Here is a 21,849-nt window from a genome sequence, read left to right on the forward strand (position 1 = left end):
TTGTACCTATCACACAAGCTAGTCATGACATACATTTTGGCACAGTTTCATTACATCCTTTCAGTGGCTCAAAAGACATTATCCAGACAAGAATACGAGTCATCAAGTTATATAATCATTTGCTATGACCTTGAGCATGAGGCAGGGGTCAAGGCTGTTGTATATGTGGGCAAAGCTTCATTAAAATATCTTCAATGGTTCAAATATTACACTTCAGACAAGGATACAAGTCATCAAGTTACATAATCATTTGCTATGACCTGGAGCATGAGGCATGGGTCAAGGCTGTTGTATATGTGGGCAAAGCTTCATTAAAATATCTTTAATGGTTCAAATATTACACTTCAGACAAGGACACAAGTCATGGAATTACAATTTTAACATTGATTTTTGAGGCAGTAGGCATGGCCACGGTATGAACTACACCATCTAGTCATGATAAACATCCAACACAACTTCAATACACAAGCCATAGAATTACATTTTCTCTTGTTGTAACCTTGACTCTGAGGCAGGGGGACATGACCCTGGTATGTAATACACTGTCTAATCATGATAAATAGTTGGGTAAAGTTCCTTAAAGTATCTGCACTTATTCAAATCTTATACTCTGGAGAAGGATAAAAGGCAAAGAATTACATTTTCCCCTGCTGCGACTGCAGAGGGAATGGCTATGAAATGCCGCACATCTAGTCACTATATATATCTCTCTCTCTCTCTCTCTCTCTCTCTCTCTCTCTCTCTATATATATATATATATATATATATATATGGAAAAAATTCATTAAACTATCTCTAATCGATGTGTTAACAGATGAATGGCATAAGATGAATGGCATAATATAATACATGCAACTTAAGACTGAAATATCTTTAGGAGAAAAAACATTGCTCGATGTTTCCTCAATCAAATAAAATGACATTTAAGAAAAATGTACAAAACAGTACTAAGCTACAGGTACATATAGATAGATATATGATATGCAATGTCAATTTAAACTTGCTGACATCTATATGCATACTGTGCAATTTTCCAGTGCTTTCAATCAAAGGAAATTCATGGCATGAAAAGATTTCTTGAAAAGAATTAATTCATGGATATTCTAAATTTATCTGAATGCTAATTTTATTTGCTCATATATAATGAACACCCTATCACAATGAGCACAGACTAAGACATAACATCTCTAATACACAGCAGATCAGAGCAGCATCAACTAAGACCTGCCATTGCTAATACATGGCAGATCTGAGCAACATCAACTAAGGTTTTTCATTGAATACTTTGCAGCAGATCTGGGCAACATCAACTAAAGTCTTTCACTGAATAATAGACAGCAGATCAGAGCAACATCAACTAAGGTCTGTCATTGAAAATACACAGCAGATCAGAGCAACAACAACTATGGTCTGTCATAGAATAGTACCCAGCAGATTAGAGCATATCAACCAAGGTGTGTCATTGAATAATACACAGCAGATATGTGCAACATGAACTAAGGTCTGTTACTGAATAATACACAGCAGATCTGGGCAACATGAACTAAAGCCTGTCACTGAATAATACACTGCAGAACAGAGCAACATTAACTAAGGTCTGTCATTGAAAATACACAGCAGTTCAGAGCAACATCAACCAAGGTCTGTCATTGAATAGTACACAGCAGATAGGAGCATATCAAGCAAGGTCTGTCATTGAATAATACACAGATCTGTGCAACATAAACTAAGATCCGTTATTGAATAATAAACAGCAGATCAGAACAACAACAACCAAGGTCCGTCACTGAATAGTACCCAGCAGATCAGAGCATATCAACGAAGGTCTGTCATTGAATAATACACAGCAGATTTGTGCAAAATCAGCTAAAATTGCATAATACATGGCAGCCGAGATCTGATGCTGCTTGTTTTAAATCTTAAGCAAACTGAACAGCGTGGATCATCATCTGTTGGAGCATTAATGAAATAGCAGATTTTCCTATATACTGCTCATGGTAGGATGTATGTTACACATAAACCAACTGGATATGGTAGGATGTATGTTATACACAAGCCAACTGGATATGGTAGGATGTATGTTACACACAGGCCAACTGGATATGGTAGGATGTATGTTACACACAAGCCAACTGGATATGGTAGGATGTATGTTGTACACAAGCCAACTGGATATGGTAGGATGTATGTTACACACAGGCCAACTGGATATGTTAGGATGTATGTTACACACAAGCCAACTGGATATGGTAGGATGTATGTTACACACAAGCCAACTGGATCATAACTGAAACTTGTTTACTGAAGCATAGTTTCCAGTCCCAGTGAGGGAAAATGACCAAGATTTTTTTGTCCCCCCCTCCCACAACAAAGTTAAGTTTTATTCATATCAAAATATCATTTAACATTTTTCTTGTTGATTTACAAGCTTCTCTTTTAAAAATATGTTATAATCTTTCCATTTCCAAGACAAAATCTGATTTTGCACTGGAAAATTTTCAAGCGGTTTAGCATGGGTTCATCAAAATATAGGAGATGAAAAATGAACTGCACTAGCAAGTTGGAACCTGGGCCAGCATGGCTATGGCAAAAGTTCCATAAATAAAAAAATATACACATGGATGCATGACTTACACAATTTAAATCCCCCATCCCCAATCTCTCACAAAACCATATATATATATATATATATATATATATATATATATATATATATATATATATATATATATATATACACACACACACACATATATATATATACATACATATATATATATATATATATATATATATATATATATATATATATATATATATATATATATATATATATATATATATATATATCCATCCAATCCCCAAGCTACATGCACACCAAAATGGTGACTTTTGGTCAGGAATATAATTTTTCCCATGAAATCTGCCAATAAGAGACAACATTTCTAGATGGACCCATACTTTTGCTAATGCTGCTTTTAGCGCCACTGCTATCACTGCCAAACTAACCACAGCTGCATCAGGCGCCTGATGTATATATATATGTACGCGACTACGCTTGATATATGTGTGACATTAATACCAATCACTCATTTTGGGTATGACATGAACTATTAGCTATGCAAGAAACTAAATACATGTACTGGTATACATTTATCTCTGCGCAGGCCGACAAGAACTTGCGTCACAACCTATATAGGATGCTTGATTTACATTTTTTCGCACAAGTCATACAGGGTCCTCTCTGACACATCATGTATATATTTTGCAATACATTAAACTTTCTACAAATTTGATTTAAAAATACATTCTTACAACCTGTAGTAAATAAAGATGTTCTTCTTTGGAAAAAAGTTGCCACTAGCATGAACAGGTCTCCCACTGTTACAAAGGTAATACAGTCTCAAACCAAACATTTAAAACTGTCCAATATGCTTATTACTTAAAGACTACAAAATCCTGTACATAAAATACTTCTTTTGTTCTCAAATTTAGCTCACACCCGATAATATCTCCTGCAGTTAAACATTCAAATTCTGGCAATATCTGAAGTCAAAGATAATGATTCTAAAACAAGGGTAAGGTCATTAGGTCAAGTTCATACTAAGGAAATATTTCAAGAAAAAGCTTAAAATTACCGTTAAATGAACACTGCCATGGCCTGTGCTGCCATCTTAAAAATAATATATCTTTTTTCACTCTTATTGAATACTGAAGTAAAACGTCAAAAAATGTAGATTCAGGTCATTAAGCCACATACTGATGTGTACTGCATTTAAACTTGTATTGATCAGGTTGTAACCAGCATTTATCCCTATAGTGAAATTTTAAACCTACCATATATACTCTCTTGTAAGTTGGGTCCAACTGCAAACAACATGGACCCTCATATGCTATTGCATAATGCACCAACAGATCAGGGTCTATGCTGTTTTGTTCCTCTGATTACTCCTAAAAATTTGCAAGGACCCAGATCTTCCAGCACATTATGTGAAGCAGATCTGGATCTTTGTATTTTGCAGCTGGACTTGACTTACAGGTAACTCTATTAAGTATCATAACAAATTATCCATCTGTGAAGAAAATGTTCTTTGTGAAAGCATCAAGATTTATTATCTATAAAAAAAATTCCAGTAAATTATGATTCTCCAAGAATACTTACTTGATCACACTAATATTAAGGATATAAGCCTACTATCAACTCCCCCCTTCCAAATCTAGCCAAACTATAAACATGACAAAAACTTATGGCTATATCACATTGACAAAGGGAAATAACTCTTGTCCATTACCTCCCCTTGCTGCCGCCAGTGTCACTAGTTTTTAAATAGAGCAAAATACCTACAAGGATGCTCACATAGCAGGGTGACTGAGACGGCTGTTAAATAATGTGATCGGGAAAACAAGATTTAATGGAATTAATTTGGCTTTCTTCTTCAAACATGTTCCCTGATCACATTAATGTTAGAGGAATAGGTGCCAGGATGAAGGAATGCTGAGCATCCAACCTATGTTTTGGGTATCCTTACAGGGGATAAAATGACTGGATTCCATTTCCAAATGACTTGAAAGCAATACAGCCTACAGTCATGTGATCTGTGATCCCTTTAAGAGGATGACAAATAAATTCTTCTTACAAAGAGGCTGTGTTGGCTTTAACTGGGTCTCGAGGTCATCAGGGCCACCACCATAAGACACAGACTGTATGTTCTAATTTTGTTTTGCAAAGAAACTTGTAAACTATTTTATACATGTCAGAGAGGATCTGCAAAGACTGCTATCTTGCTACCTACATCTAGACAAAACAACATATACAAAACAAGAAAATCACGACAACATATAATCCACAAAACCTACTGTTCTCTGAAATGAAGAAAAGAACAGCAAATAATCCATTAGTCTCATACTGAGAGGAAAAGCCATAATTTATATTTCCTACAATGTACAAAATGACAGTTTCCATTTTAAATCAAATCTAATGTCAGTAAAATATTTTGAACCTAACCAAAAATAAATATATTCAAAATAGAACCCAAATATATTATATTCTGGTGTAAATGAACCTATACTCTATTCATCAAAATATTTACATAGAGAAATTAATTTTTTTTAAGAAAATAAAAATGTTGAATTTTATTTTTTAAAAATGAGAGTCTTCTGATGCTCTACTTTATATATTTTCAAGACTTCAAGGTAAGGCCATTTCTTCCTTTTAACTATTGAGTGTTGAAACCGCCTCTGATATTCTTCAGCGATAACAAGCTTTTCAAATTAGCTGCTGTGGTTGATATGTTGGCTGTCAGATAGGCACTATTCCATTAAGGGCAAAGTAGTCATCATTAGAAGTCTCCTGGTGCGAAGCCATGTTGACATAACCATCCATTTGGGAGAAACAGAGATAAAAAAATATTTTCAAGATCACCACTATCATGACCATATTGAGGGTAAATACTGCATCATTTTCATAAAGAACCCACTAAAGACAATAAGCATTCTTCCAATGAAAGCCCTATGACAAAATGACTTTCCAGTTAAGACTAGCAATAACAAAAACTTCAAGATGGCCACCCTGGTGGCCATACTGAATGTCAGATAGACAACATTTTTTTTAATTCAGGACCAACAAATCAATTATAAGAAGTCTTCTGGTGAAAACTCCATGTTGATATGACTTTCTGTTTGGAGGAGTAACAAGATGAAGAATTTCAAGACTGCAAAATCAGACATCAGATTCGCACCATTTCCAGTAAGGACTAAGGAGAAGATGATTTTCCAGATGGCTATTGTAGTAGACATATCAGCAGTCTGATTATCAACTTTCACTCAGGAACAACTAGACATCATAAGAAACTTTCTGATGAAAATTTCATGTCTATGTGATTTTCAATTCAGAAGGAGAAGCAATAACAATATTTTCAAGATGGATGATGGCAGCCATCTTGGACTTCATATCAACCCAATTTTAAGTTACATAATAAGATGTCATTCAGTGAAAACCCCATTTTAATAAGACCATTCATTCTGGTAGAGTAGCCATAAAAGAATTATATGATGGCTTCTGTGGCAGCCATACTGGTTGTTCAAGCAACACCGTTTTCACATACAACCAACTAGACCAACAGATGAATATAAGTGTAAAGTATTATATTAGTTTAGGACGAGTAGCAGTAAGCAAACCGATTGATGGACATTAAATAACAGATAAAAAACCATCCCATAAGCTGTTCTGGTCTATGGCCAGAAAAGCTAGAAAGAAATGTTTTGTAATCCATTCTAATGATCTAATGACATACAGAATTTTATCATCCAGGATCTGGGAAGGATTCAAATGTGTATCCTTCTGGTCATGAATCTGGCATGCTAACCACTGAGTCACTATGACCTCAGATACAACTTAAAGTAGCTTTAAAGTTTTAACATGATGCAATACCTGGTTTAAGAGTTCCCCAGTCTATATCTTCTTCATCCTCAGCTCTCCTCTTGGCATCTCTGAAGAAAAAATAATTTTCATACAGTAATCCCCCTCCTGAACGGCCCCCCTGACCAGCAGCCACCCACTTCTTATGGCCAGGATCCCTTGGCACCGACGAGTTTGTGTTCAAAAGTACCCCTCAAGAATGGCCACCCCTCTAACACGACCAGCGTCCAGCATATTAGTGCAAAAGTTTAAAATGTTCCCCTCACATGTGGCCACTTTTTATTTCAAATGTATCCAGAATCAATAAATGATTCATATCGTGACGTAAGGTAAGTAATCAGATTATCTCTACCGTCAATACATGTCTCCCAATGTCAGGTTTCCATTACTGAAAGAAGTGTTGACTGAAATACATGTAACACTAAGATTAATATTATATTATATTATTGTCTATAAAAGCTGACGTTTACAGGAAATGGGCTCAACAAAGTTATGATATTCTTTGACGATTACAACCGGACGTAATTATCAAGATCATAATCGAGTCAGCATAGGCTAAAAATAGATTTTGTGCATTAACACACACACACACAGAAAATAACCTTGAACAAAACATGATACCAGACAAAGACTGAAAAATCATATGACAACACATTTAGTGTTTCCTTTGCGAAGAAGTTATTTCATCCACTCTACAAAAGTTTTGTCTGCATAATTAAATTGCTTACAGTTAGCAATATCCAAATAAATCATTACCAAACAATAACATGTCATCACGTAAACGGAGACGTATTATTTTAGAAGAAGGTGGGTTATTCTACTCAACGACATCGGGTGGGTGGGGAGGGGGTACAATTTTATCTAGAAAAGACTCAAATAAAACAATTTTATGCTGAAAAGACTTGAATAAACAATGTCATAACCAATAAGGAGGTTATTCAGCAGATGGGAAAATGGAGCACATGGAAAGGGAATTATGTATGTACCAAGATTTAAATGATGTTTTTGAATGGTTTTGCAATGTGCATGACAACAATACCCGCTCACATATCACGCTTATGCCAAGAATAAGAACTATTAATGTATATTCAGTTGAAAATAAGTCTATTATTATAACAAGAATTACCTTTTAATAATTAATTTTACTTTTAAATGAAGATATTAAATGAAGATATTAAATAATTTGAAGGTTTCTTACTACGTACATTACATATATTTCTCACTAAAAAGTTAGTCCCCCTCTGGAGAGGCCACCCAGCTTATAAGGCCACTTTCCCAGTGCAGAAGAGGTGGCCACATAAGATGGAGACCACTTTAATAAATAAACCTTTTTCTGTTCATGCTGTGGAAAACTGCCCATGTCCCAACATGACTAAACGAGAAGCATACTCAAGTTAACCAAACCACTATAAACTTACACAAAAACAACCAATAATGTAATATGGTTCAATGTAAACATTACTGTATTGCTATTGTGAAAGTTGAAACCTGTTGCAATAATAACTGATCACCTATATAACACCTACCACAAAGCCAAATAAAATGTTCTACTTCCAGTAATGGCAACCATAATCGATATATCAGCATTATTTTGGGAAATTTAAAAGACCTTTATGTGATATCTGGTTAACTTTTGCTGACTGGTTTTCAACAGTCTTCAAGGGTTTTCTATTTTAGTAATGACAGGGTCTTCATGCCAGGATCCTTTCTGCAAAATTTGGACAATTTTGGCTCTAAATTTGATTTGGGAACTCGTTAAAAAGTTTTTACATATTGTTAACAGAAGCCATATTTGATGGCAGATTGTCATCAGCCGTAGAAACTTTAAAGACCTTCATGCAACTATGCATACTGTTAAATCTAACCAAAACCTCTTCAGTGACTTTTGAGAAATCATCGAAAGATTTTTTTTCTATTCTTAGGAATGGTGGCCATATCTGAAGAGGTGTGGCATCAATTCAACAAAGTGAAATGGCTTCCTGCCAGTATGCCTTCCGTCCAATTTGACTAAATTCTCTTCAGTAGTTTTTGTGAAGAAGCTAATTTAAAACCTTCATTTCAAGGAGGCTTTCTGCCAATTTAGTCAAAATATGTTCAGTGGTTTTTAAGAACTTATCATTTCATGTCACTAGGCTTTCTAGGACAAATTCTGTTTCAGCAACTTCTGAGACATTGTTTAAAAATATTTCTTTTTTCAGCAACAGCAGCCATATCTGATGACGTTTCAACATCAAATGTACAACTGAACTTCTAACCAGCATGCTTTCTATCAAATTTAGTCGATTTCCATTCAGTATTTGTTAAAAAGTCAATTTAAAAAAGTGACCATATTTTATGACAAATTGGCATCAAATGTATCAGTTTGAGATGTCTTTAAACCACAATACTTTCTACAAAATCTGGTCAAATTCTGTTCAACAATTGTTGAGAAATCAATAGGTTTTTCTATTTTTAGTAACTGGGTCATGTTTCAAGAATGTCACCATTTGTATAAACTTGAAAGAGTTTATGCTAGGATGCTTTGTGTTAAATTTGGCAAAATTCTGTTCAGTACTTTATCAAAAGAAGTAAGTTAAACGTTTTTCTATTTTTGTAACAGTGGTTGAATTTGAGGGCAAACTGCATCATTTGTAAAAATCTGAACTGCCTTCATGCCAGGTTGCTCTCTTCAAGGTTAAGGTAAAAATGGTCCAGCAGTTTTTGAGAAGACAGCATGTGTTGAATGACAACATATGAAAGATGCAAGACCATGCTACAAGGTTGTGTGGCCTTATGGCCAGGTGAACTATATATGAAACAAGCTCATCAAAACAAGTAGTGTTAAGTAAAATACTTTAAATATTGTAAGTCTTCTAGTGAAATACCATGTCAATATGACCTTCCATTTGGAAGGTGAAGTGATAACAAGATTTTCAGGATAACTGATGTGGTGGCCATACTAGACCTCAGATTGGCACCATTTTCATTTTGAATCAACCCAGAGATCGTAAGAAGTCTTTGGTGAAATGCCTTTTCATTCAGAAGGGATAAATATAACATGATTTTCAAGATGGCTGCTGTGTTCGCCATACTGAGTGTCAAATTCAAACCATTTTCATAAAAAGACTTTTACTGAAAACCTCATGTTAATATGACCATCCATGTATGAGTAGCAATACAAAAATTCAAGCTGTCCACTGTTGGCACCGTTTTCATTTAGGACCAACTGGACATCATTAGAAGTCTTTTAGTGAACCCCACATCAACATGACTTTTTCTTCAAGAAGAGCAGCGATAGCAAGATTTTCAAGATGGCTCCCATGGTTGCCATATTGGACATCAGATCAGCACCACTTTTATTTAGGACCAACTATGGTTGCCATATTCGATGTCTGAGCAACACCATTTTCATTTAGGATGAACTAGATCATGGGATGAATGTTTGTGTAAAGTTTCATGGCAATCCTCTAAGTTATTTAGAGGTAGTAGCAATAACAGACTTGTGATAACAGATGGATGGATGAAGGTTGACAGACCACACTATAAGCTCTTCATATCTATGAAGTCAGTATGACTGTATTGTAAAGCCACTGATAGGCCAAACTAAACAATTATAAACCAAGGTGTTGATACTTAATGAAAGTTATCTGCATAGCTTTGATTCTGTAGCTACCATGGTTGTTCACTGTAGAGCATTTCAGCATATACTCTCCCTTGCATACCACATGTACTCACTTAACAGATGAGTCCAAGTGCAAACTGCACAGACCCAGTTTTGCTGTCGCATAATGCACTGGCAGATCTGGGTCCGTGCTGTTTGTTGTGAGTAATCAGAAGAACAAACAAAACACACCCTGTTTTGCATGCACATTATGATACGGCAGATCAGAACTTTGCTGTCTGCAGTTTTACTCGATTTATAAGCGAGTATATATGGTAATACTGGCATGATGATAAATCCCATTTATCTGACCACTCATAATGCTGCAACTTCATTTACTTGGTCATTTGAAATGTGATTTCACATCAATAAAAGACCCTATTTTGTGGTCTTGTGTACAAAATACCACATATATGACCCATCCTTGATAATCACATATCCCTTTTATAAGGCAACCTTGCTTATAATATGGTACACTTCACAGACTCCCATTATAAGGTGACAATTATAGCATGGTACACTTTTTATGACTCCCATTATAATGTGACCTTGAATATAACACAGTACACCTTAATGACTCCCATTATAAGGTGACCTTGATGATAACAGTACTTTTTTTATAACTCTGACGATAAAGATAACCTTGATTATAACACAGTGTACATTTTATGACTCCCATTAGCCACATTATAACAAGAAAGCACTCTATGTTGCTTGAATAACCTACCTGTGTTTCAGAAGAGATCTGAAATCCATAGTTTGATCTTTGGGATCTGAAATAATAAATGAGAAAACACTAAAGAAAAAAGCTCAAAAAGACATTGGTGAAATATTATTATCCTTGTCAATTTTCTATTGATTGCATACATGACAACCCTGCGAGAAGTTTAAGCATAATTATTGCTATGTGGCAAAATATTGTAATTTGGGCATAAAAAGTGTTGTTGTTGTTGTTGTTGCTGTAGGATTTAACGCCATTTTTCAGCACAAGACAGGCTAAACATGGCGGCCAGTATCAATTGTGGAGGAAAAACCCAGAAAACCCCCACTGAACCAGAGATGTAAAAAGTGTAATCTATATATTACACGCCATAAATACAGCACATATGAAAAAGATGCATTTATTTTGATTCCTTACTTATTTCTGCAGCTGGTCAAAATTATTGTAAAAAAGGCAAAATCCATATGGATTAGAACCAGAATATAAACACAAAATATACTGAAAAATTATTTATGTTCATACTCACTATATTTAGTCTACATGTGTAACTTTCGATGAATGATCGTGACCTTGAATTCTGCATTGAGCATGATCTAGTGCTCAAAGTGCTGCATTACATTACTCTCATATTTTTCTTTCAAAGTTTGTAAAGCAGCATTGATTTGTCACTTTTTCTAATCTGACATGTTTTGAAGTTTATAAAGATCCATCTACTGTAACATTTTCCATCATATAACATCCACAACTCACACTGCAAAGTGTTTAGCTTAACATCTGGCACCATTTTCTTTAAAAGTACAGACTGGTCTGCTAACTCACAAGCTTATCATTATAATGAATCTGTGAGGCAAAGTTCATATTTAAAGAAACCTGTTTTCTTGGAAATGGGTCACATAGTTTCTATAAATAGCAAATAAGTACTCCTATGCTATTCTTGCACAGCAGTCATCTTTTTAAGAATATTCTCAAATTTATATAAGTGGAAATAAAGAGATGATAATAAAAATTAGAAAAATCTTTTTCTTACCTTATTTTTTTAAAAAATTGTTAATGAACCAAAAAAGATTAATCCACATACAGCAGGCATAAAACGTAATTTTGGTTAAAAGCATAATGATTATGCCAAAAGCATAATGGTTGGCATGAATGTCACTGTATAACCTGTCTATAAGGAACATTCAATGGACCATAAGAAATGTTTTCCTTATGGACAGGTGTCTTCCACATATAAATTACAAATGATTATGCTTATAAAAAGGAACCCATGAATGTTGTTCTTTGTGAGAATGTACCCTTTAAATGGAGCTGCCTGTAATATGCAAGATAAGACAAGATAAGACACAATAATGCCATGTAAGTTTACATTTGAAATTAACTTTCATCCAACAAGAACACACAAGTAAATGAGTGAGAAAACACTAAAATTCTATCAAGTTCTGGTCAAAAGCTCTGACAGTAAAGCTCTGCATTTAAGTAATCCTTAATATTTATTTTTGCCAGATGACTTTGTTTGAAGCCTGCTACTTACAGCAAACAAAACTGACTTTGTAGTTTAACAACCAATGACATTGCCAGAATATTAGAAAGCCTGCCTGCATTTATTTATGATGCAAGAGGCCTTCACTTATTTATGATATAAGAGGCCCCAATTTGACCATAAGCTTGAAGACTGATGTTAACTGATGATGGAGATTAAGCCAGTTGGTAGATATATGTTATGCTGACCTGTAGTCATTGACTAATTTGCACCAAGAGAACTGTAGTGTTAGCACCCATGATGAAAGAAGATTTAAAAAATCCTTATTATGTAAGTGATAATATGACCTGGAATAAATGATCATTTACTTGATATTAAGTTGCTTGAAAAGTTCAATGCATGTATTAAAATTGCAATGTAAGTATTGAGCTGGCAATGAAGATGGCACCAAACACTTTATCCCATGATACAGTTACACAACTGAAGTGTAACCTATTCATATACAATGAAGAAAGAGCAGAGTTATTAAAATAAAAATGATGGAGTATATTTCCTTCAGGTCTGAAAAAGATTACTCAAATGGGTGAAAGGACACAACAGGGATTGTATTTGCAAGAGTGTGCTGATCAGACACAAGAGAACGATATAACTGGCAACTGATGGGATTTGGCACCACTCCCTCTACCCGTGGGGGGGGGGGGCACTCTCATCTAATTTAGCAAGCAGACAACTTTCAAGCACTTTTATTGCTAAAAGCAGCTGAAAGATGTAGTGAACATCTTTCTAAGCTTGGCAAGGCTGAAGAACTTAAAATACTGACCTATGAGTTTGATCTTGTTGCTAGGACTCTAAAAATAGAATGCAACAAGAACTCTAGCAATAATATGCAAGAGTTTCATCAATTTACCTCAAATGGTACCAACTAAAAAGACAACAAAGGTCAATAATTAGTGTAGTTACCCTTGATAAAGACACTCCACGTTGCCTCATCAACACTGACACCAGCCTGTTCCAAGATAACTGTATACTTAGCCTCATCAGGCAAACGTGTCTTCTTGACTTGCAGAACAGCAACGCCACTGGGCTCATAGGTGATGGTAGTACGAGAATCATTTTTCAGTTCTCGAGCTGCTCTGTAGAACTTTACAATTGGTGGTTCAACACCTGCTGCTAGATCCAGCGGAACCTCAACTTTCATGGTATCTCCTGCATTGAGAAAAAGGATGAGATGCTGTCAGTCAAAATAAAACTATTACTGAAAGTTGCACTCCACAACAGTTCAAGACTAACCGACATTCATATATTTTTATGGGTGTCAATATTCATGGTTTTGATGACATTAGTATCTTCATCAGCACTTAGATTCATAAACTGCAGAAATGGTTCTATTTTTGTTCCCACATAAGCATCATTGTTTCTTGGGTCCTGATATTCATAAAAAAATGTTATAATACGATAGCATGAAGACTCAAACTGGACATATATATATATATGCATACAAACATGCATGATAAACATCATTTAACCTATCTTAAACTCAATTAACCCCTGGCACCACAATTATGCATCTAAAGGTAGTACCCTATTAATGAGCTCTGTAGCATAACTCCCATATCTTATGTATGTCATATAACAAATGTAAAATTCTGTTTCATTTATACTGAAATAGCACAATGGTTAATAAAGTGCTGTATTATTCATATCCATTATTTCACTTGTAACCTTTTGAAATATCTGTGAAAATTTACTAAAATTTCTGGAAATAATTTATACAAACTCTGAAATTTCACTATTTCAGTCAAAAATTTAACTGGCAATGAAATTTCAGTTAAAGTTTTGTTCAAAATTTTAATGAAATCTCGCCAAAATTTCAGTGAAATTTAGTGAGATCTCACAAAAATTTCAGTAATATATCCATGAGATTACACAAAACATTTCAGTGGAATCTCACTAGTATTTTGACCAAAAGCAATCAGTGAAATTTCATGAAATATCACTGAAATTTCAGTCACATTTTTTTACTAGGGCCATGCATACCCTCAATAATGGACAAGTTTTGCGGCTTCTCTCTGATGGTATGAGTAGGTCCTTCAATCTTCTTGCCCTCAGGTTGAACCTGTTTCTTGACCCCAACCTTACGACCCTGGACCTGAAATAATTTAGCAAAAAGTCTGATTAAACAAAGTCAATATCAACTTTCATAATGTAAAATTATAAATGTGTTCATGGACCACAGATGCCAATGAACCACAGATGCAAATGAACCACAGATGCCAATGGACCACAGATGCCAATGGAAAGATATCACAGGAAGAGTTATAAGACTGTACAACTGAAAGATATCACAGGAAGAATTATAAGATTGTACAACTGAAAGATAACAGAAAGAATGATAACATTGTACATCTTAAAGATGTCACAGACAGATTAATATGACCATCTGAAATATATCAAAGTTGATAAGACTGTACATCATGATGATATCACAGGAAGAGTTACAAGACTGCACATCATAAAGACATAGGAGAAGTTATAAGACTTTACATCATAAAAGGGAAGAGTGATAAGACTACATCATGAAGATATCACAGAAAGATTGAAAAATTGTATGACTTAACAATATCATAGGAAGAGTGAAAAGATTGTACATCTTAAAGATATCACAGAAGAGTGATAAGACTGTAATCTTAAACATGTCACAAGAAAAGTGATAACACCATCTGAAACATAAAACAGGAAGAGTGATAAGATATACATCATGAAGATATCACAAGAAGAGACAAGACTGTACATTATAAAGACATTGGAAAAGTTATAAGACTGTACATCAAAAAAACATGAGAAGAGTGGTAATATTGTATATCATGAAGATATCACAGGAAGTGTAATAAAACTGTACATCTTACAGACATCATATGAAAAATGATAAGATTGTAAATCTAAAAGATATCACATGAAGAGTGATAAGACTACATCTTAAAGATGTCACAGAAAGAGCGATAAGACAATCTGAAAGATATCACAGGAAGAGTAATAAGACAATCTGAAAGATATCACAGGAAGAGTGATAAGACAATCTAAAAGATATCACAGGAAGAGTGACAAGACCATCTGAAATATATAACCAAGTTTCCTAGAAACCACTTCTAAAGGAATTGTCCAGAAATGAAATGCCGGGTATAAAAAGCAAAAAGTAAAAACTTATAAAAATCACAGAACACAAGGTTTTGCCTAAATCACATTATAGTGACACAAGCAAGACATTGGAATGCTTGCTTATCACATGGTTGGTACACTTCACATCTAGTGAGTGCAGTTTCATATTTTTGACATGTCAACATATTAACATATCACTTTATGTGAATCTGATTGGTCCAAAAAAGCCACTTATTCCTGTCAGCATATAGCCAATTTACTCCACAGGAGCTCATTACAAATAAAACTAAAAGTATCAGTCAATGGATAGAGTGGGGGAGATCTGCAACATAGACACCACCCTATGACAAGTCAGCTTTAATCCTAACTTAAATAAACTCATCTCAGTTTAGAGAAGAATGTGGACACATGTTGGTCTGACATAAAGTTATTAACAACAGCATTTTTTGTATGGTAAAAAGGCTCCATTATGTGATGCAATTCAGACTCTAAATAAATTTGCCTATATCTACTGTTCCAAATCAGACAATGAAAATATCAGGTCACAAATACATTACAGTAAATCTGGAATTTCTGCATCCAGTAATCATGCCTTCACATGAACAGCCAACAAATGGAATGCTTAGTAGTGGAACTGACACACTTTAGGTGAATATTTTTAACACCCTCATTTGAAATTGATGTATATAATGCTTGTTTGATCAAAACCTGAATCAGCCATATGACATCACACTGGTATTTCCATCAGATAGTGTTAAAAATGATGCTGTGTCAAATTCTCTATTAATTTGAAAGGACAGTTGCTCTTTGAATTATAATTTGTAAACAAAATTCTACTTTTAAATGTTGCTGCTTGTAGAACTGCACAATATTAATTTAACATTCATCTTGACTATTTTTTACATACAACCAGGTGCAGTACCTTGGACAGAATGAACAAAATTCTTCTTGTTTCTCTCTAAAATATTTCCATTAAAATAAAAACTGTCTTATAAAAAGAATCTCAAATGGGTAATGATTTAATATTGAATTTATGAAACTTATTTCATAAACTGAACATTAAATCATTATCTATTTGAGATACTCTTTTTATCAGGATACTAGCGTTTGATCTCTTGTAATATTGTTCCAATGTTCAAGTACAGCAACTAATGCAGATGACATGATTTCTAAACCTGTAGCACAGGACTTTAACATTAATGCTGGAAATAATGACATTTCTTTTGCCCCTGCCACAGAAAGTGACACCTATATCTCACCACTCACAGGCAAAATAAAAAGATATCCTACCTCTCCTTCAGCGCCTGTAAAAAAATAGCAGAAACAAACTGAATCAGTCAACGTAATATCCAAGAACATCTTAGCATAGTTATTTCCAATGAATGTTTTGGTTTTGCCTTAATTTTTTTAAGCTTAAACTTAATTATATTTTCTATGGAAAAAGTTGTCAACCTCAGAAATAAGGTGAAATTTTTTTATTTACAGATATAAATATTTAGCTAACAAAGTATGTATGACATGTATTATGGCAGAATTAATTTAACAAATTAATAATTTATGCTAATCTATTGCTGCTCACCACTCATATAATAGTAAATTAAACATTTCTACATCTTTTATTAAAAAATAGATGAGAAATAATAATTAAAAGAATATTATCTTTTCATAAATATCTGTATATCAAGTCTTTTCATTAAAATACACATTAAAAGCAAAATAATAAGTCTTTTCAATAAAACACACATTCAAAAACAATCTACAAATAGGCTCCAGTTTAAAACTAGATTCTTCAGTTGACCAATGCTTATGGGATACCCATCAACACCCCTAATTTAAATATGAAATGCAAACACATTTAATTTTTTTTAAAAGGAGAGATAATTCTAAAAGTACTAATCTGGCAAGGTTGCTTTTATGTGAGATATGTGTACAAACGCTTCTTACATAATAGAAGGATCTACAAACCAATTCAGTATACACCTGAAACTTTATTTGGGAAGGAGGTATCAAAACTGAAATTCATATTTTAAGAAAATAAATGTAAATCACTTTTATCTTGAATACAAATGGATCTGGGTAGTACTTTTTCCAGTTTCTTTTTAAAATTAGGTCCTTCGTAAGAAATATTTACCTTATCTTTGCCAGAGACTGCAATGAACACAAGTGCAGTAATAAAATTACTGACAAGAATTGCACAGTACAAATGAAAAATACTGTGTTGTATTGTACATTCAAACCTACCAATCTTATTTATATTGAGAGGAAAAAAACAAATGATATAGAAGTTATCAAGTTAATTGGGTTTAAACTTAGATAAACTCCAGCCTACAAAATGTCCAAATATAAAGAATGATTTCCAAAATTAACAGGCATAAAATTGAAAATCAACCCCATACTCTCCCAAAAATCTGCAAGCAAAACCTTACCTGACAGCTACATGTCTCTTTGCCACTAACATGGACCAAACAAAATGAGATTAACTCTAATTGTAGCCAACAATGGTGCATAATTAGTATGACAACAAACGTAAAGTTTACTCTGCAAGAAACCAGACAACAAAATATTTACAAGAGGTATTAATCTTTAGTGCAAAACATAGTTTTTTAAAAAAAGGAAGAAACAAAGTAGTGCATAAAAATGGAAATTATAATTAAAAAAACATGAAAGAGTTATAAAAAAAAGCAATCTATATATTTTTTAAGAAATGCCTGCTGAGGTCTATTTTGTTTTGGAGACAGGAACAGGGACTGATGTCTGGTTCAATGGGAAAATAGAAGCTGTTTTTAGACCAAACAATCTGTGTATCATGCATTCAGATCCTAAAATTCATTCATTGCCTGAAGGGTGACTTGTCGTTATGATTCTCATTTCACTGAAAAAAAATGCTACTTTGCATTTCTTTTGGCAAACTCAAAACATTACTTGACAAGAATCATAACAAAATTATAATCTTTAATGTACATTATTTAGTGAAATAGGTACCACAGTATCTAAGGATTGCCATAATAGGTGAGAGATGGAGAGAGAGAATGATAATAAGTGTGATTCATTTTGGTTTGCTTTTCTTGGTTGCCATGTCACTTTTAACAAATTACTGGCTATATCATGTGGAGAGGGTGCTTCGTGCTTTTCCCAGAGATAGCAAAATTGTACTGCCCATGGCAGGTATCGAACCCACAACTCTTTGATTACAAGTCTGATGCTTTACCAACTGAACTGCCATGGCTCCCCATATAAAGAATGACAAGTAAAAGATAGTTGCATATATATCATGAACAATACCTACCCATATTGGATGTCCAAAACAAAAAATGTTCTGGAAAGATCAATGATTTGAAAATAAAATAAAAAATAGAAACATTCATGAATTAGCTCATCAGGACTGCTCTAATAGAGTGAAAAACAGATACTGACTTACCGTCTATATCATCGCTGATGATAATTGGAATAACATCTTCGTCTGCATCATAGCCCTCTTCATCATCATCTACTTCATCTTAGCCAAACAAAATCACACACAAAAATAATCAGGGTTTCCAAAGATGCGTAAGTTGGCTTAACAAAGCCAAATGTTTCAATTAAGAAACCTATAGCTATGAATTATGTACATATTTGATTTGCTTGCAAACATGACTTTTTTAAAATTAACTGTCTGAATTATTCAGCAATATATTTTGGTACTCAATCACCTGAAAAATTTATTCTAATTTTATATATTTATTCCCAATCTGGCCAATAAAATATTATTTTCCAATCCTACCAATGAAATCTTTCTTCTCATTCTGGCCAATGAAATCCTATTTCCCAATCTGACCAATGAAATCTTTCTTCCCAATCTGACCAACGAAATTGTTTCTTCCCAATCCAACCAATGTAATCTCTTTTCCCAATCTGAGCAACAAAATAAAACACAATTTATGATTTTCTGAAATATAAAAGCCTCAGATTTTTAAGATTATAAAAGAAATTTCTGAGCCTTGACCAAAAACTACAAATATTTAATAAAACTCCAAACACATTAGTGTTTTAGGTTTTTGAAGAACATGTATCAGCAAATAAAAAATGTTTTAGATTCTTTGTACTGTTACAGTGTTATGCCAAACCTCCTTCAAGTTTCCAGTCTATTTCTAAAATTGTTTCAAGAATCTCATCTATAAAAAATACCCTCTTTGGAAGCTTATGAAATACCAAGAAAACACACTAATTTAAAAAGTGTGTTTTCTTGATAATGTTTGTGTCATTGGTTCAAAATCTTATTAGATTATAATAAGTAATTGCTGTTGTGATCCCAACATAAAGTAAAATTTAATATATAAACATGTGAAACAGGAAGATCTTGAAAGGCTGTTTCTTAACTAGTTTTTGAAAGTTTTAATGCAAGTCTATTTCACAATTTTTATATTTTGCTGGATTATTTTAACATAAATACCAATGGATCCATAAAGAATTAAGAAAAAAATAAATTTTGTACTCAAAAATTAAAGTTCTGACACCAATGACACGAACTTCTAAAATAAAAACCAACTAAAAGAAAACCCTGCACACATTACTGTCAGTGGCATTATCTAGAAAATAACAAACATCTTTATCTCTCAAATATATCTAATTTCTCAACAACTTTTAATAAGCATATTTAAACAGATCGTTCATACACAATTTATATGGCCATATATCTGAGAAATTCCTGTTCTAAATTTTATAAAACAATTTTTTAGTAATTACTGTAAATTATGTATATTCATCAATTTTACAAATTTACATTAAAGGTAAGAGCTTTCTTGATTACTAGGTTTAAACTTCATTGAAAATTCTAGATAAAGGTTAAGGAATACAAATTTACCAAAGGCTATCAAATTTTTAATTGATACATATGTGATACTATATTGTTATTGAACAATGTTTTATTATTAGTATGTGTCATTAGCAATCTGATCTCTCTGAGACTGTTGTCTTTGCACATTCAATGTTCCGAAAATGATGCTGCAAAAATGTAATCATGTAGGCATGAAATAACTTTTTGTCATGAAAACAACAAGAAAGTTCCAATTAGAGACCTTAGGTTCAAAATAATACAAAGTATAATTAAAAAAAGATTTATTATAATTAGAGTCATTAGTAAGTGTGAGTTCACAGGATACCTGTGCTTCTGCAGCATCCGCTGACATTATCCAACAAAACTGAATATATAAGGTTTGGTGTGAAATACAAATTCCATCCAAGATATACCAATATTTAACTTTGCTCATAGCAGGTATAAATTACTTGGTGTCTACATACAGGAACTAAGCAATTTTAAATAAACTCTGGAAAGCAGATCACATTAACACATTTTGGCGAGCAACATATCTTATGTACAAGAGGAACCCAACACTGAATATTTGGTCTGAATAAATACACTGAAAAGAGCAAATGCTCCACAGATAATGTTTGTGTAAAAACACCAATGCCTGCATAGACCATTGGACTCCAGGTTGGCATTATTCTGAGTTATTATCGGAATAACCTTTTAATTTAAACCTTGACCAAAAAAATTTGACAAGTTAAAAATTAAGATGCTCTATCTGCAGTCTAAAGACTTGAAATTTTAATATTCTACATTACCTTTAGTGAACTCCTTGAAAAATGAAATTAAAACAAAAACAGGCAATTATGAAAGATTCTTGCAGAAATGAACTTCTGGCAGCAGTGCCATTCTGAGAAAAGCAAGAATATTACACGGGGAACAGTCTGAAACAAGGAACATACAGAATATTACACGGGGAACAGTCTGAAACAAGTTAAGGAACATACAGAATCAAAGAGGAGGTTACAGAAATCAACTTGTGGTAACAGCAGCATCTTGATGAGCAAGAGCATCACTTGTGAAACAGTTTGGAAATAACAGTTATGGTCCAACCAAAATCAAGAGGAAGTTACAGAAATCAAATTGTAGCAAAAGTTGCAACCTGAGACCAGTACGAGCATCATCAAGGGAGCAGTTTGTAATAAGAATAAGGGTTCAGACAGAATCAAAGAAGAAGTTATAAAAATCAACTTGTTGCAACCGTTTTGTCCTGATGCAAGTACGAGTGTCACCTTGAAAGCAGTTTGTAGTAAGAATTATAGTGCAGACAGAACCAAAGAGGAAATTACAAAAATCAACTTGTTGTAACCATTTCGTCCTGAGACCAGTACAAGCATCACCAAGGGAGCAGTTTGTATTAAGAGTTATGGTGCATACAGAATAAAAGAGGAAGTTTAAAAAGATGATGAAAACAAAGCATTTTAATAAATGGATGCTAACTGCCCAACTGTAGAGGTTGCATTTACACCATTAACCCATGTCTTAATTTAAACAAGTTTTCTTTCATCCAAGAACAGTCTCATACAGTGATCACATTATTAGATAACTCAGTGTTATTACAGTTACTACTGAGGTAAGTAAAGTAACTTTCATT

General features: G+C 33.6%; 1 protein-coding gene across 19 annotated transcripts in view; it reads right to left on the bottom strand.

Moving 5' to 3' along the window:
* The window catches only part of LOC149785740 (twitchin-like), a 469,207-nt gene that overhangs the window by 276,023 nt on the left and 171,335 nt on the right, over window positions 1-21,849 (bottom strand). For 17 of the 19 annotated variants that reach the window (XR_016425447.1, XM_089979624.1, XM_089979627.1 and 14 more), the window contains 6 exons: window positions 18,831-18,908; window positions 16,703-16,716; window positions 14,294-14,405; window positions 13,217-13,462; window positions 10,786-10,831; window positions 6,431-6,489 (listed from right to left, as the gene is read on the bottom strand). Coding sequence is in view for 18 of the 19 variants with exons in the window: in XM_089979624.1 (XP_089835750.1) it covers window positions 6,431-6,489; window positions 10,786-10,831; window positions 13,217-13,462; window positions 14,294-14,405; window positions 16,703-16,716; window positions 18,831-18,908 (555 nt within the window). In the remaining variant the exon portion in view is untranslated. The remainder of the gene's footprint in view (window positions 1-6,430; window positions 6,490-10,785; window positions 10,832-13,216; window positions 13,463-14,293; window positions 14,406-16,702; window positions 16,717-18,830; window positions 18,909-21,849) is intronic. The other 2 variants (XM_089979636.1, XM_089979634.1) reach the window with 1 other exon arrangement.

The sequence above is a fragment of the Sinohyriopsis cumingii genome, chromosome 13 (assembly GCF_028554795.1).
Source record: "Sinohyriopsis cumingii isolate HCF-2022 chromosome 13, ASM2855479v2, whole genome shotgun sequence".
NCBI lineage: Eukaryota > Metazoa > Mollusca > Bivalvia > Unionida > Unionidae > Sinohyriopsis > Sinohyriopsis cumingii.